Source organism: Vombatus ursinus, unplaced genomic scaffold, assembly GCF_900497805.2.
Source record: "Vombatus ursinus unplaced genomic scaffold, bare-nosed wombat genome assembly UNPS02009132.1, whole genome shotgun sequence".
NCBI classification, from domain to species: domain Eukaryota; kingdom Metazoa; phylum Chordata; class Mammalia; order Diprotodontia; family Vombatidae; genus Vombatus; species Vombatus ursinus.
The window spans coordinates 6,207,776-6,226,285 of NW_020948910.1; the positions used below are offsets into that span (position 1 = coordinate 6,207,776).

Here is an 18,510-nt window from a genome sequence, read left to right on the forward strand (position 1 = left end):
GAGGATTGAAACAAATACTTCATAAAAGCTTTTCTCCCAAAATTAAAAAAAATACCCATATAACTTTTCTTTTCTGAAGAACTAAGAATACAAAGTGTGGAAGAAAAGGTCCATATCTCTGAAAACTGCCTATGAGTATTCAAATGAACTAATTCCTAAGGATCACTTCTTAGTATATATTATATTTTTCTGAGACAAAGGCATTTTGATTAAGATACCTGCATTGACACTTCTGGAATATCTAACTCCCACTCTGGAGTAAATCAGAGAATAAGTTACCACAGTAAGGAAGAAAAAAAATAAGAAACACAAACCCTACCCTAGGGTCTGTGCAATAATACCACTCTGAGATTTTTTTTGGTCAATTTTTTCTTCTCTCAGGTTACTCAGAATATCAATCACATATTCAACTGAAACTGCTCTCTTCAGAATTACCAATGATCTCTTAATTGCTGAACTGAATAATCTTTTCTCAGTTCTAATCCTTCTTGACCTCTGCAGCATTTGACATTGTTGACCACCTCTCCTTCTGGGGTTTTTGAGATACTACTTCCCTTATATTTCTGACTGACCTTTAGTCTCCTTTGCTTGTTCTTCATTTGTATTATGATCACTAATCATGGGGTCTATCTTGGGCTCTCCTCTTTTTTTTTTTTGCTCTATATTACTTCAATTGGTGGTCTCATAAGCTCCTGTGGATTCCATTATCATCTCTATGTAGATGTTTCCCAGATTTATATTTCTAACCCTACCTCTCCTGAGTTCCAGTCTCATGCCCTTCAGATAAGTCAACAAGCATTCATTATTATTGTTACTTAATCCATCAAATAAACATTTATTAAGCACTTACTGTGTGCCAGACACTATGTTACTGCTGGGGATACAAAGATAATAATGAACCAGCTTGTGCACCCCAGGAGTTTGCCTTCTATCAATCTAGAAAGGCCTTGAAAATTTTGCCAGGCACCTTACAGTAGTATATTTTCCCATGTAATCCAGACGATCACACTCTGTGATTTCATTGGTATAGGGAGCTCCATATGAATTTTCTCTATACTACAACTAGTGCCTTCGCTGTAATTTATAGTCAGTTACTTAGGGCACTGACAGGTTAACTGATTTGTTGAGGGTTACAAAGCCACTATTCGTCAGAGGTGGGACTTGAACCCAGGTCTTCTGAGGCCTCTCTCTAGCCACTATACTGCCTTTTAAAGAAAAAAAAATAGGGGATAGGACTCTGGGAAGGTGGGGTAGCAGGTCAGGAGATTCCAAGCTCTCAAAATTTTCCCCCACAAAAGAGATAAAATAGTGCCTCAGGGCGAACACAGAGCAGTAAAAATAAATAAGAGTAGGGGCAGAATAGGGGTCCTACAAGGATAATCAGAGAAGATGTGAAGAAAAATCCCAGGACAAAGTTTAGTCCTGGAGAAGAATAAACACCTCTAGGCGAGGACCACTTAAACAATAACCTGCAAGCCCTGGGGGTAGCTGAACTTAAAAAAGATTTTAAAAATCAAATGAGAGAGATTGAACAAAAACTAAAAAACAAAAAAAAATAAGAACAATTCAAGAAAAACAAGAAGATTATGAAAAGAAAGCCAACCAATTAGAAAAGGAGATCCAGAATCTTAACGAAGAAAACGACTCCTTGAAAATCAGAATTAGGCAAGGGGAAGCCAGAAGTTATAAGAGATCAAGAAATAATGAAATAAAATATAAAGAATGAAAAAATAGAAGATAATATGAAACATCTCATAAAAAATCATAAAAAAAAACTGAGGCAGATAGGTGGTGCAGTGGATAGGGCTCTGGCCTTGGAGTCAGATGGACTTAAGTTCAAATCCAGTCTCGGACCCCTGACACTTACTAGCTGTGTGACCCTGAGCAAGTCACTTAACCCCAACTGCCTCACCAAAAACAAACAAACAAAAAAACTGATCTGGAGAACAGATCAAGAAGAGAAAACATAAGAATAAACGGACTACCTGAAAGCTATGATCAGAAAAAGAATCTTGATACAATAATATAAGAAATAATTAAAGAAAATTGTCCTGAAGCATTCGAACAAGAGGGGAAAGTAGAAATAGAAAAAATCCACCAATCACCATCTGAAAGAGATACTCTGAGGAAAACCCATAGGAATATCATAATCAAATTCTGAAACATCCCAGCTCAAGGATAAAATATTATGAGCAACAAGAAAAAAACAATTTAAATATGGTGGTGGCACAATTAGAATCACACAAGACCCAGCAGTGGTGACACTAAAAGATCACAGGTCTTGGAACACTATCTATCAAAGAGCAAAAGAGTTGGGGTTCTGGCTGAAAATATCATACCCGTCAAAGCTAAGTATAATCTTGAATGAAAAAAAAAAGGGACATTTAATGAACTGTCAGATTTTTTGGACTTTGTTAATAAATGTAAGTAAGGTGTGTACCAAAGATCAATTACAAGGGACTCAATAAGGACAGACTGTTTACCTTTTATGTATGTAAAATGTAAAACATGTGTCTAAGATCGTTATTAGTTAACTAGGTAGTTTGTAAGAAAGACTGGGGTAGACCTGAGTATGATATGACTTTAAAAGTAAAACTGTTTAGGAACAGCTAAAAAGACTAATTATCTTATACAAATGAGGGGCAAGAGGAAGAACTGACACAGAGGAATTAGATGGAGAAGGCGGGCAGGAAACCTGCTTTTATTGTGAATGGGTTCAAGAGGGAACAATACATATGTATCTAGAAGAGTATAAAAGTCTTCTGAATTCACAAAGAAATAAAATACTAAGTGGATAGGGATGGGGAGAGGATATTGGAGAGATTTTTAGAGGGGAGGCTGAGGGGATAGGTTAAAGGGGGGTATAGAAGGGCGTTTAGATTAAGGGGAATGGGAGGATAAAGGACAGCTCTTTGGAGGTAGATAGGTTAAGTAATAGGAGGGCAAGGTAGTGGGTAGAAATAAAGTACAGGAGTCAGGAGGGATAGGAGATATGCACAAATATAAAGAAAAAGGATCAGGAGTAGAATTTGTTAGGGAAAGCATATGTCTACATATGTATGCATGTATGTATATATTTATATCTATATATAGATATATCCGCCCTTAATTGTAGCCTTGGGGGGAGGGAGGAGAAGAAGTGGGGAAAAAAGAACAAAGTAAAAAGTGCATAGCAGAAAACAAAAGAAAACTTACAAGGAAGCAAAGATGGATAGTTTTCAATGCATAGTATTTACTACATAGGCTTTCTTGAAATAGAAATTTATTGTTATATATTCTGAATCCTCTGATTTTCTGCTGTGCATGTGACATGCTTTTTTTCTTTTCTTATTTTGTATTTAAGTTTTAGTATTTAAACTAAATTAAAATTAAATTAAATTTAAAAAATGGAAAAAATAAAATAAAGAAACAAAACACCCTGACCCTGTAAAGTAGGCCAACCAAACATACGATCCCCATTTTACAGATAAGGTAACTGAACCTTGGAGAGGTTAAGCAACTTGCCCAGTGCCACAAAGCCAACAAGTGTCACTAGTGACTCCTACTTCTCTCTTCAAATACCAAATTCTAAGAAAACTTTATCAGCCATCATACCATTAAACATGTCTGCCTGTTTTTGTTTTGTTTTGTTTTGTTTTGTTTTGTTTTTGACAAAGATTAGGAAGGAAACTACTGTGGGCCAAGTCTTTAATAATGTAATGGTATAACTTTCCCCAAATCTTTGGTAGGTATAAGGGGTAAAAGAAAAAATTGTTTTAAGCCTGAGTTCAACCCCCGTCCTTCTATCTCTAACTGTACTTCCTGTCTGAGGCTCCTGACCTTCATTTAACCAAGTAGTATTCAAATTATATTTAATATTGAGCAACTACACTTGAGACTAATTTTGCTTGTACTACTTTTTTTTAGTCTATCAATGTCTCTAGTGACTCTTAATTTTTTTTGTTATTTATGGGTATTTTATAATTAGAACACGTGGATTCCTATTCTTTATAAGACTCAATATTATTTAATTTATAAATATTCTTAGTACCATTTTAGTAAGTCTATTTTCAACTTATTCTGAATTAATATAGTCTTTTTTAAAAAAATTTTTTATTAATTTATTTTGATTTATCAATAATCACTTCCATATGCTTTTGGGTTTAAAATTTTTCTCCCCCTTCCTCCCCACCACCTTCCCCAAGACGGCGCACAATCTGATATAGGTTATACATTTACATTCATATTAAACATATTTTCATATGAGTGATGTTGTAAGTAGAAATTAAAACCAATAGGAGGAACCATCAGAAAGAGGAAACAAAACTCAATAGAAGAGAAAAAAAATAACAGTTCGGCTTCCACAGTTCTTTTGAATTAATATAGTCTTTAAAACTCATTAGTAAACCAAAAATTTCATTATAAATTTTCCTCAGGCTTATTCTCTAACCTGTTTTTCTAAAATATTTTGGATAACCTAGGAGCCATATAGCCTGTTCCTATTAAATACATTTGCTATAAATCCAAATCTAGCACCAAGAAAGGTAATATATGTATCCAAGCATAATAAGAGCAGAAATTATTACACTAAATGTGTTTATACATTTTTCTTAATGTTATATTACATGAATATTAAAATATACAAAGAAAATTCATGAAATAATATGGCTAATATTATGAAGGAAAACTGAATTCACTAAGGGCATGGTAAGTTTATATATATTAAAAAAAAAAAAAAGGGAAAAACTCAGGCTCTAAGACAAAGCCTGGCAACAAAAGCTAGCACTCTGATGCTTATACATACTTGTTACTCAAACACATACAAACTAGAGTGAATATGTGCTAAATGAGAGTCAATGTGCAAAAAGACAAATTAGATGTAATAGAATTAGTAACATCTTTAATGGGAGGATAAAAAAAAATCCCTATATACCTTCACCTATCCTTTGCTTTGGTTTTTGAAGAAGTGATTTTTCTCCTTGCCAATCCTAAACTTTCAACTTGTGCCTTTGATCTCATCCCCAGAAAATTTCTCTTATTGTCAATCTTTTCCTTTCTACTACTAGCTCCTTCTCAGCTGCCTAAAGTCCTTTTTAATATCCACCATTGGGTGGTCCTATCATACACCTCTCATTCCTTATGTCTGAGTGTCCTTTAAAATTCTATCTCCACCCTCTTTTCACTCTGAAATAATCTCTCTTAATAATTTTATCAGCCCATAGGTTCAATTTCCACCTCTATGCAGATGACATACAAATCTATAAATCTAGTCTTAATTTCTCTTCTAAATTCCAGTCCTGCATAAATGCACATGTTGAATGTTAACACCTTGATGATCTAATTGTATTGCAAACTCAACATGTCTATAACAAAGCATACCACCCTTTCTCCCTAAACTGAGCCAACCTGTAAATTTCCTTATTTTCACCAAGGACATTAACATCCTCCTAGTCACTTCAGTTTGAAATCTCAATGTCATTAATGATTTTCCCTATCCCCTTGTTCCCCACATCCAATCACTTTGCCAAATCTTGTTAATTCTGACTTTATAATATATCTTTCATCCATTTCCCCTCTTCCCATTCACACAACCTTCATCACCTCTCTGGATTACTGTAATTGTCTCCTAATTGGTTTTCATGCTTCTGGTTTTTTTCTTCTTCAATCCACTCTCCACACTGCTGCCAAAATAATCTTTGTAAGGCACAGACTTGACCCTGTCGTCTCCTTTCCCTAACCCCTGAACAAAAAGAAATTGTAGTGACTCTTCATTGCCTCTATTAGGATGAAAGATAAAATTTAGCTTCTACCAACCAGATATTTCTTGAATCCAAATCCAGTGTTTTTTCTACTTATTATAGCATACTGCTTCTCTATAGGAAGGAATGGAGACGACAATAGTGGGGCTCAGAAGGAACTGAGCACCTTGACGTATGACAGAGGAACAGATCAGGGCTTATGCCTCTCCTTTCGCAGTAACAAACCCTCTATCCTAAGGCAAGGAAAGGAGCTGCTGGTGGTAATGTGACAGCTCCAGGTGACAAATGGTAGATGGGAATAAATAAGGTCAAGAAGGAAACATTAACTACTATCATTAAGGATTTATAAAAATTCAGAATACCTAACAGCACATTCATCACACTGAAACTATAATAAACACAATTTAATCTTTCAGATGGCAATTTAGGATGTTCCTGTTCCTTGTGATCATTGCTATTATCAATAACTGTATTTTTATAAAATTAGGAACACCAAACAATAAGCAGTTCTGTTTAACAGCATGCTAGATATCAAAATTAATGGTAAATATTTTCAGATATTTTAGATTTCATACCTGTGCTATGAGGAACTTCTGCTGGTGTATTAGCTGGTGCATGAGCACCTGGAGGAATCTGTATTCCTGTATAGCTGCTTGATGGCATGTTGCTTGGGTCATATGCGGAAGATGACTGTTGGGGTGGGTGAGTGGGTAGGGGAGAAGTCCCAGCTTCTTCATTTTCTTCATCTGTTATGAAATACATAGGTAAGCAGGGTGAAATTTTAAAGATAGTAATTAAAAAACATACTTTACTAAATAAGTCAGTTGCTTGCTAACAAACTATAAATACACTATATTTAACGATGCCAGTACGGTGCATCAGCTACAAACTTCTCCATGCAGTACAGAGCAGCACAAAGAGATGTTAGAATCTTGTGGAAACCCAAAATGTAGATAAGATAGGGTAGCCCAAAGTAGCCCTGGGGCAATGGAGGAAAGGTTCTGAGAAGAGTCCAATGAGGGAGCCCTGGAACCCCACAGGGAAAAACACCCCAGGCAGATGGAGGAGGTAGTAGATAAAGGCTTTGGGAATAGTGGAGGAAGTAGGGGAAAATAGTCTGAAAATCCCATGGCAAGAGAAAGGGGAGGAAAACTGGTATAGAAATAAGTTAAATTTAAAAGGAGGGGAAGGGGAGAAAAAAGGAGGAGGAATGGGGTTAAAAAAGTAGGGCAGGATAGGTAAAGGAAGAGTCTTAAGCAAAACAAATTCCAACATTGGGGGTGGGTGTAATCAAGGGGTGAACTAAAAGGAAAGGAAGAAAGAGTAAAAACATAGATAGGGAAAGAGGAAGAGAAGGGAGAAAGTAGAAAACAGGCTGTTTCATTTACAGATCACAAGTGTTAGTTTAGGCATACTCCCTGTCTTTTACCATCTTCTTTTCATTTATAAAGGTAGGGGGAAGGCAGTAAGCAAAGGCTGGAAAAAGTACAAAAGTATGAAAGGAAATTGGCAATTAATAATAAAAACTGTGAACATGATGAACAGGATTATTTTACCCATAAAAAGGAAGAGGATAGTAGAATGAATTAGAAAAGAGAATGCAACGTATTGTTTACAAGATTCACATTTAACATAGCCTTTCCATGAAGTTTATCTAATAAAGGTCTCAAATACAAGATATATAATGCAGTGATTCAAATTTATCAGACCAATAGCCATTCCCCAACAGAGTAAAGGTAAAAGGATATGAATAGCCAATTTTGAAAGGAAGGAATCAAAGTCATCAACAATTATATGAAAAAATGCCACAAATAACTAATAATCAGATAAACATGAATTAAAGTAACTCTGAGGCTCTACCTCACACTCATCAGATTAGCATTGGCAAAGATGACACAAGAAGAAAATGACAATGGGTAGAGGGGTTATGGGTAAACAAGTAAGTTAGTGTGTCATTGGTGGAGTTATGAAGTGGTATAGTCATTCTGGAAAGCAATTTGGAACTACGTCCCCAAATTTACTAAAATATGCATACCCTTTGACTCAGTGATAGGAAGACCTCAGTTCAAATCTGATCTCAGATACTAGAAATGTGGCTTGTGACCCTTGGCAAGTCACTTAACCTCCCTCAGCCTCAATTTCCTCATCTGTAAAATGGGGATAATAACAACACCTACCTCCCAGAGTATGAAGATAAAATTAAATGATATTTGCAAAACTTTGCAAACTTTAAAGCACTACATAAATGCTAGTTACTACTATGGTAACCTTGGGCACAGTAGTTTAAGTTGAGTAGTAATACTGGAAGGCAGACTGCAAGGAGCTGAGAAATTAGTGGGTAGCAAAGAAGTAAAAACAGCAAGTGTGGATGATTTTTTTTCAGTACTTTGGCAATTAGATAAGAAACAAGGATAATTTGATCAAAGAGTCAAATAAAGGTTTAAGGATATAGCAGGCTTGAATATGTTTATAGAAAAAGAGGGCCTTTAGAGACTGAAAATGTATGTGTGAGTGTGTAAGAGAATGAATGACCGATGGCCCAAGATGGGAGGGTATGTGATGAATTGACAAAAATTTGGTTTAATCTAAGTACATATATTCATTTGTTATATAATAATCATTTGGTGATTTAAAAGTGTAAGACAAGTTTTAATTAAGTTGGATTTCTTTCTTTTTCCTTTATTTTTCCACAGGTAACTTACAGTTTAATGCCATTTGACAACGATTTCCGGTAGCAAAAAAACTTTTATGTTGAAATTGAAAAAAAAAAGAGTTTAAAAGTAAACATCATTCTATGCTTTTAATACAGAATAGTTCATGCTACATCTGTATAGAATTAATTTTTTAAAAATTCTGTGCTTCTAATAGTTTTATTTATTTAAAGCTATGACAATGTGCTTAATAGGCATCTGCTAATCGAGAGGAGAATGCCCTCTCAGTGTACACAATCCTATCTGTGCCCATTCTAAGTGGTAATACACATCCATACTGCAAAAATTCCAATTTTTCTTCCCCTCATTTACCAATCACTCTATTACATCTAACAATAATCAGATACATTCTTCCTTCATTTTATCATGTAGGTTAAAAGTTTCTTATGAGTTCACAAATAGATTTTTCTAATAGGGTTCATCCAGTTATTTTTAATAGGTATAGAAATTTATGAAGTCCATCAATGTTTATTTTAGCACCAACATGACTTTTTACACTGAGTTACATCCCCCTTGCTCTCCTCTATCTTTATCCCTACCATGCACTCTTGGTTCCTACTATATAAATGTTAGGTATTTATTATATTATTGTTATTATTATTATTGTTATTACTTGGTATTCCTACACAGGCCTTCTTCCATAGCAGAAATGTTTTTCTCTCTTTACTTCCACCTTTGAGAAGCTCTAGTTACCTTCAATGTTCTACTCAAGAGATATTTTCGGCCTAGTCCTTTCCTGATACTCTTAGTTGTTGTTAGCATTCTCTTTCCCACCCCAAAATTACTTTGTCCTGACCTTGTATATATTTTGTATTTACCTAGTTTTGTAAGTGTAAGTAATCATTTAGCCACACAAAGCTCCACAAAGGTAAGGATGGTTGGTTTCATTTTTGTCTTTGCTTTCCCAGTGCTTGGCATATAAATATGTGCTTAATAAATGTTAGCTGAATTGAACTGAACTATCAAGTCTACATTGGTATTTATCTAGGCGACTTGTAGTGGAGTGGTATTTGGATAGCAGCACTTTGGACAAATGTGCAATCAGACACTTATAATTTTCTGAATGGCAGAATAAATTCTGGTAGTAACATTTAGATTTTTTTCAGAACATTTCCTTATGCAAACCAAATACACAAGCTTCCAAAAAGCCTATTATTCCTAGAAATACACTACACCATCTTTTGTTCTTAAAAACAGATGAATTGTGTATGGCATTCTATTTTCTACAGAATGTATCAAATATCCAAGTCGGGAACAATGTTATTAGAATTGATTTAACATTAACAATTCCTAACTCAAGAAGATCTCTGTAATTAACACAAAAACAATGATAGTGGATAGGTTATTCATTATGTTACTAGGTTCAAAATGTTAAACTATGGGAAAGGATTACTCTTTTTTAATTTGTTCAGTTCACCTGTTACTAAATAAGAAAAACAAATCAAAAGGTGATATGTAAACGGACATTTTCCAACAAGTTACTAGTCTAGAGATCATCTTTGAACAGATTCAGTCATTTTAGCAGAGATTTAAGTTTTTTATTAAAACTCAGATCATGAATACTTCTTAGGCATTGATACTATATCTGGATAGGTTACAGATGAAAATACTTTACTCCAACCTTTAATACATATTTGATCATTCTCTGACTTGCGTTTCAAGTACAATGAAACCTCAATCTCAGTACCTAGAAATATAGCACTTAATAAGGCCAGAAGTATTGGAGAGGTATTCTACGACTTACAGTCTTAGAAAGTTGCTGAGAGGTTAACTGACCTGCCCAGGATCACTCAGCCATTAGATGTCTGAAGCAGGCCTTAAAGCCAGAGGCTTGAAGGTCAAACTCTCTACCCATTTACATTATGCTGCTTCTTAAGGCCAGAAGTGAATGATGAAAAGGCAGAACCCCAAGAGTAAAGGTAAGGAGTCTTATTTATGCCTGCAAGTTACAAAACCTTAATCTGATCTAAATGAACTGCAGTGGTACTAAATAAGCTAAAGGTTCAGAAATTGGCAGTTTATCCATGAAGGACAATGTGGTGATCAAAACATAAGTATTTTCTACTAGATGTGTGTGCTTAGTTGTTAAAACTTTCTTTGAATTGAAAATAAACTTAAAACAAGTCAATTAAAAAAAGCCACTTGTCTTCCAAAAATGTTTTGAATGCAGTTCACCCCACTTGCAATGTGCTGAATTCTCTAACACAAATTAATTATAAAAGACTACTACTGAGTTGAAAATAAAAAGTGGAAAAAACCTCAAATCAAATTATTTTAGACTAAGAATATAACTTATTGCAAACTGCTAAATTTATGATAAAGAAAAGCAATGTTACTAGTGAAGAACATATTCTGAAGAACTCCATAGAGTCAAAACCTCAAATATTGTACTGTACCTGTAATAGGTGGAGAACTGTCTTTAATTATGTATAACTAACTAGATGGAGTAACTACTCTGGTTATTACTATTAAGGACTTTCTTCAATGTGACTATTAGACTAAAAAGGATAGGTCTAAGTACCATAAAAGGAGATAGTTGCTTATATCACTGTGGTTTGATGTGGCCACCATGTCAATGTGAAAAACCATAAATTATAGATCATAAATTTCAAAATCAAGCCAATTTTCTATGCTCACATTTCTTTGTATCTCAAACTAACTGGTATATAATTTCCAAAACTATATATGTAGTATAGGTGAGTGTTCTTGGTAGTTTTTTGTTTGTTTGTTTGTTTGTTTGTTTGTTTTTTTGGTGAGGGCAGTTGGGGTTAAGTGACTTGCCCAGAGTCACACTGCTAATGAGTGTTACTTGTCTGAGGCTGTATTTGAACTCAGGTCCTCCTGACTCCAGGGCCGGTGCTCTATCTACTGCACCACCTAGCTGGCCCCTTCTTGGTGGTTTTAAAAAATATTTTAATTAAGCACTAAAACAGATCTATGAAAATAAATTTTTAAAAAATATATTTTAATTTTTTTTTAAAAACTGAGAACTAAATTTAGCGCACACACAGACACAGACACACACATACCCACCCACTCCAATAACTGATATCTGAAGTTTGACTGTATGGTTCTAGGCATGGGTTATGAGAATAAACGAATCAAACCTTTAAAATCATCACATATTTATACATTCTTAAGCATTAGGTTAATATTTTTCACTTCATTTCCTGTCTTGGGAAACTACATTGTTCATGTCTTAAAAATCTAACAATGTTTTCCTATTAGTATAACTCTAAATTTGAATTTTAAAATGTTCTTTTGTCAAATTGTACTAACAAAATCTTACTAGATGAAGTATATCATTTTAGCATCTTGAAGATTTGTAAGATCACAATGAGATTCAGGGACAGAACTACACCCTACTAAAATAATATCAAAGGTAGAGCATAATTTTGAAATTAAAGGGCATACAATACTGGAAAACTTGTCAATTTGTAACATTACATAGGGCTAGTTTCATCCCATTTACAAATGGACTTTCCCCTCTTTGTTAGTGAAGGAGTAAAATGAATAAGCAGAAAGGAATGGAGAAAAGCCCAGCAGTGTATTTTTTAACAAAGTTTCCTTTCTTTCAAAGATGCAGAGTAGGAATTGTGATGAGTTCTTTTTCTAGAGTCTTCTGCAATCAAAGTATTTGCATATGACCTTTGGCTCCAAAAGACTCTAAAATGTTATGGCATGTATGCCACATCTGGCATGATGGCAGCAACCCTTTACAGACAATATTTCATATTTTAATTGCTCAAATGTAAAAGGGAGTACCTTATACTAGTTAATAAAGTTGCATCTAAAAGAAAAAAACTTAACTATATTGTGACACAAATTGAGGTACTAATATTAGGTCTCGTTAATTTAATTTATCAAATTATTCTTTAATTCCTGGAATATTATTTTAATAACTTGGGGAAAGTTCTTAATATTTTCCATGAATGGTGGACCAGCATATGACTACCAAAGCTAGGAGTAGGATAAGGGCTGGATCTGTAATTTCATTGATACAGGGAACTTCCTCTACTAATGCAGGTCTCTGTACCTATTCATGTTAGCTGCCTAAAGGACTAAGGTTAAGTGACTTGTACAGGGTCACATTGCAAGCATATGTCAGGGGTGAAATTTGAACCCAGATCTTGCCAGCTTCAAGGCTAGTTCTCTTATCCACTAGGCTATGGTTACTTTATAAAATCCTAATGTCAACACATACTTTTCTTTTTAGTTTAGCAATTTGCTGACTCAAGAAAATTACATAAGGATATATTTTCACATACTGTGCCCAATTAGCAATTCATTATTTTTCAAATACCATGCCAAACTAGTTATAAAGCACAGCAGTTACATAATGTCAATGCAAAGTTGCAACTTGCACTGAGAGAAAAACAAGGAGGTGAATTATAGATTAAGAGATTTAACTGATCTCATTTTGAGTTTTAGATGTCTACTGGATATCCAGTTTGAAATGTCCAACACTGGAGATGTGAGACTGGAGGTCAAGTGAAACGTAAGGACTGGGTAAGCACATGTGAGAATCATCGACATGAAGATGATAATTAAAACCATGAGAACTGATGAGAGCACCAACTGAAATAGTATAGAGGGAGAAAAGAGAGGAACCAGGACAGAGCCTTGAGAGATACCTAAGACTAGAAGGCATGACCTAGAAAAAGATTTAGCAAAGGTGATCTGATAGGTAGGAGGGGAACCGGGAGAGACCAGTGTCACAAAATCCTGAAAAGTAAAGAATATCAAGATGTGGGTGACTGACAGTATGCAAAGGCTGCAGAAAGGCCATTAAGGATAAGGACTGAGAAAAGTCAATTAAATTTGGCAATTAAGAGATCACTAGTAACTTTGGTGAGAGCAGTTTTGGTTAAACAATGAGGTCAGAAATGCATGCGTGTGTGTCCGAGGGTAGGGGGGACAAGAGCTGAACAGGAAGAATCCCATATATTTATACTTTATGTTACACATATATTTATACTCTAATTCAAGAATATGGTAATTTAAGATGATACTATCCAGTTTGTACTATAGGATTGTTTCTTTTTAAAGAAACAAGTATAGGAATTAGGGAGTGGACAAAACTAATAGACTGTTTTAGACACAAAAGTCAGAAAACAAAATACTTACCATTTAATTAAAGTGTATATGACTATGCAAATTGATATACATGCTTAACCTAATGGTTTTGATAACCTTATTGAGTAGTTTCTAGTATTATGATTCAGATAATCTTCTGTAAAACTTGAGGTGTTTTAAATATTTTTAAATTTAAATATTTTTGATTCTAATTATCTTCTAAAGAACTTTAAAAATGAATTAATTTCCAAAGAAGTAAACAGTTATTTGGAATTATGGTAAGAAAGTAACTTAAACATCCATATTCTTTGACTTAGAGACCCCATTGCTAGGCTTATCACCTAAGGAAATTGAAGCGAGAAAGGCTTCACTATACACCAAAAAGACTTAAGAGTAAATACTTAACAATATAAATGGAAAGTACAGCAACAAGACCAAACTGAATACTATATTACAATGCTTAAGCCTGGCATCAAAGAAGTGATGAGAAAATGCATCTTTCATCCCTCTTTGCAGAGGTCAGGGATTATCAATGTGGAAATTGCATATACTCTCAGACTCAGTTAATGTGTGTTAGTTAGTTCTGCTATACCACCTCTCAATGAAATCATGGGTCCAGTCTCTGATTATTACATTTGTTTCGTAAAAAACAAAACAAGAAACCCTATAATCTTATAATACAGACTGTTCTCCATCACAGATTTTCTTACATTATCTGTGACTACACACTTTTCTTCATCCCAAATATCCAATCAGTTACCAAATTATGTGGTTTCTATATCCACAACATCTCTCATAACTCTTTCCTTTTCCTTAGCCAGAGTTACCACATCAGTTCAAGCCTTGCCCTATTAATTGGTCTCTCTGTCTCAAATGTTTTTACTCATTATAATTCCTCTTCCAGAGAGCCACCCAAGTGATTTCCTAAAGTACAGATCCGCCATGTCATTCTCCTACTCAGCAAAACTCCAGTGGCTCCCTATTCTTTCTAGGGTGACATAAACTCCTGTTTGACTTTTAGGGCTCTTCATAACCTGGTCCCAACCTATCTTTCTAGTCTCATTAAACATTTCTTTTTTACATTTTATGGACTAATCACACTAGCCTTCTCTCATTTCCCACATGGCACTCCAATGATTATCTCTCTACCTTTTCACCAACTATTCCCCCATCTCCTATTTGCCTCACATAATCTCTATCTTCAGGATGCAACTTGAGCACCACCTTCTACACAAAGACTTTGGGTAGCTGAACCTCTCCCTTTCCTAACTAGCTTTTAATTATTTCGTATATACTTAAATACGTACATGCTGTCACCCCAATAGAATGTAAGCATCTTGAGAATAAGAACTGTTCCTTTTTTTGTCTTTATTTCATAAGTGCCTGCACAGTGACTGACACTTAAAAAATCTTTGCTGACTGATGTAGACTGTATTTCTCTTCTCTCAAGTTATCAATCTGATTGTATTTAGCCACTGTACTGTTTTGTTAAGGTTCCTTTTATACTTGTCTCTTTCTCCAGAGATTCATGATTTCTACCACCTATACCTTTCTGTTGTGCCTTCTGGCCCTGATGAAGGATGCAAAATTAGGCTGGGCTCTCAATAAACTGTAAATAAAATAGAACTTGAATAATATAAATTTTGTTGAATCACTTTACTTAGAATAAATTAATACACACCATTACTTTCTTCATCCATTCCAACAGGTCCAGCTTGTGGAGTTTCCCCATTTTTTAGACAGTTATGGATATAGGTTGCCTTCCATCTGGCATATTTTCTGTGTTTCATGTTCTGAAAAAAAAAAACCAGAATATTTTGGGGTTATCACTACATTTATTTTAACAATAATAGTTAGATAGGGAAGGAAATTGATTTGCTACGCTGAAAATATATAACATCCCAATTAAAGTATTTTTGAGTCCAATGCAAGTTCCCTAAACTGAGAATGTATAGTGCTGAGTTGAAAGGGAATGACAAATGTTTCCAGATTAAGTAATTCTTCTCCTGGGCTGGAGGACAAGTATGCCAGTTCTGAAGCTTTTATATCATCCTCAATCTATATCCTCCCTATTATGACAGTTCCTTTCCTCAGGGTGAGTCTATTCCAGGAACACTCACATATCAAGTTGGTACAAATGACATCCCCAGCAGAGGAAGGAGAGAAGTAGGTTAAATGAATAACGAGGTCATGAAAACGGGCTTAGAATCAATGGACTTAGATATTAAGACTAAATCATTTCACTTCTCTGAGGCCTCAGTTTTCTCATTTCTATGGGTGTCATTGTAGTTTTAAAAAATATAACTGTGAAATGAGAAATAAATCTGTTTCCAATTATAAAAGGACTAAAACCTCTCTCAGAACATGTGATGAGCTAGTTTTCATTCCAAATTTTTCGCTGATTTTGAGCACTAAATCGTGATTATCTGAAACAAGTCCCAAGGAACCTTAAAATTAGCAACTCATATAAAGAACATAAGATCTTTAATTCATTGGCCATTTTCTTTTTCATCATAAAGTCAGTCAATATGAAAAACGAGTTTGTAGGCAAAAGCAAAAGCAATCCTTTACCACTTGCGAGAACATAATGTTTAAGGAAACTGATCTAAATACAGGATATTATATGATAGCATCCTTTCTCTTATTTATGGGCTTCTTTCTTTTTTTTTAACTTTCTTTTATTTTTTCCCAATTACATGTAATAACAAATTTAACATTCTTTTTTCAAATTTTGAGTTCCAAATTCTCTCTCTCCCACTCCCCCCATCATGAGAAGGCAGTTTGACATAGGTAAGACATGTGTAGTGCCAGTGCTCTATCCACTGCACCACCTGGCTGCCCCTGGCTTATTCTACTTTTTAAGGAGTTCTTTTCTTCAGGAGATTTTTGTACCTTTTTTCCATTTGGCCTATTCTGTTTTTTTAAGGTGTTTTCTTCAGCATTTTTTTGTGCCTTCTTTACCAAGCTGTTGACTCTTTTTTCATGATTGTCTTGCATCACTCTCATTTCTCTTCTCAATTTTTCCTCTACCTCTCTCATTTGACTTTTAAAATCCTTTCTGAGCTCTTCCATGGCCTGGGGCCAATTCATATTTTTCTTTGAGGCTTTGGACGTAGGAGGTTTGACTTGGTTGTTGTCAAGTTACTATCAGGAGACATCCTGTTTTCCTGAGTTAAGGCCCAGTAAGCAAGCTGTGCACTGAGCTTGGCATAACTGCACCTGTAATTGCCAATAATCCCTCATACTTCTAACTGCCAAGTAAACCGAACCAGGTGCCCTAATGCTGCTCCTAGCCACACTAAGACTGGTTCTGTGCCCTGCGGAACAACTACAAGGCTCATCCACTCTAATGACTTGGAGACTGTTTATTCAAGACCCAAAAATGCCTGTGTTGTGGTCCAGCCATTTGTGGTTTTCACACTTAAAAATCCTATCCATGCCATAAATGGGTGAGCCCCTCCTTCTTAGGAAGGAAGACTCTGCTTACAAGCTATTTCCCTCACCCTGAAATTAAACTTCTGTTTGATTCCTGACTCTCCTGTCTCTAGCCTGCTGTTTGGCTCAGGCCATCAGGGTATAGGCTGGTTTGGTCTGGTTGACATTGTCTTCTTCTGAGTTTGTGTTTTGATTTTCCCTGTCACCATAGTAACTTTCTATAGTCAGGATCATTTTCTGCTGTTTGCTCATTTTCCAGCCTATTTCATGACTTTTAACTCTGCTCAAGTGGGGCTCTGCTTCCAGAGTGGAGGGGACACTGTCCCAAGCTTCAAGTTTTTGTGCAGCTGTTTTCAGAGGTAAGTCTGGGGACTTGTAAGTTTTTGATTCTTCCAAGGTGGTATGATCTAGGGAGAGATGTTTATTACTCTCTTGTAATGTGCACTGGTTTGTGAGCAACTACAAGCACTCTTTTCCATCCCCGAACTGTTATCAGGGTGGATCAGGACCACTCCCCTGTGGTCGCAAACTCTGGTGTGCTAGTGTTCCTCCTTGTCCTAGGACTGAGACTCAGGACTGGGACCCAGATCCAAGCATGGGCTATGCAACAGAGTCTTACTCCCAGTGCCAGGAAAGGGACCCATGTAATCTTCTGATCATTTGTCTTACCCTTTTATTGTATCTGGGCTAAGAGCCCTGGAAGTAGCCAGTGCTGCCGATTCAGTCACTCCCAAGGTCTACTCTTGGTTTGCTGAGGCCCAATCTGTGCTGGACTTTACTGGACCTCGCTTCATTCTCACTCTGGTGCAATAGACTTTTCCTGCCAACCTTCTAAGTTGCCTTGGGCTAGAAAATTGTTTCACTTTGTCCTTTTGTGGGTTCTGCTGCTCTAATTTGTTTTGAGGCATTATTTAAAGGCATTTGGAGGGAAAGCTAAGAATAGTCCTTTGCCCTTTTTCTGCCATCTTGGCTCCACAATATGGGCTTATTTCTTGGCCTGATACTTTAACACACCTTAGTTTCCTTGCTCATCAAAATACAGTGGTAAAATTTATAGAATTCTTAATCAGTTTTCTGCAGTAAGCAACAAGCATTTATTTGATTCCCACCCTGTGCAAGGTACTGTGCCAGACATTAAAAATACAGAAACAAAAATGAAATAATCCAGTCCTTGAGGGTCTTATGTTCCACTAGAGAGGGTGGTATGAAAAACAAGAGAACCTATTTAAATAAGTGCTATATAATAAAACATTTTAATAAAAGAGTACTAACAAGTAGAAGGATGAAGCAAGACTTCACAAGGCATGGGGATAAAGTGTGCGAGGAAGAAGGAAGAGTCAAGGACAATTAAGATTACAAACCTGAGTGATTTTGGAAGATGATGGTGCCCTCAAAATAAATATAGAATTTTAAATAAGGGGAAAGTTAGGGGAGATATTTAGTTGTTTTGGAAATGTTAAGTTTAAAATGTCTATGAGAAAAATTATCTAAGATGAGAGGTCCAGGAAGCAGTTGATGTGGGTCTAAAATTCAGGAGATATTCAGAGGAT

The 18,510-nt window shown here is 35.5% G+C and overlaps 1 protein-coding gene across 1 annotated transcript in view; it reads right to left on the reverse strand.

Moving 5' to 3' along the window:
- VTA1 (vesicle trafficking 1) overlaps window positions 1-18,510 on the reverse strand; it is a 95,847-nt gene that overhangs the window by 22,155 nt on the left and 55,182 nt on the right. The window contains exons 5-6 of the mRNA XM_027850679.1: window positions 15,207-15,318; window positions 6,314-6,484 (exon numbers count right to left, since the gene is read on the reverse strand). Coding sequence (XP_027706480.1) covers window positions 6,314-6,484; window positions 15,207-15,318 — 283 coding nt within the window. The remainder of the gene's footprint in view (window positions 1-6,313; window positions 6,485-15,206; window positions 15,319-18,510) is intronic.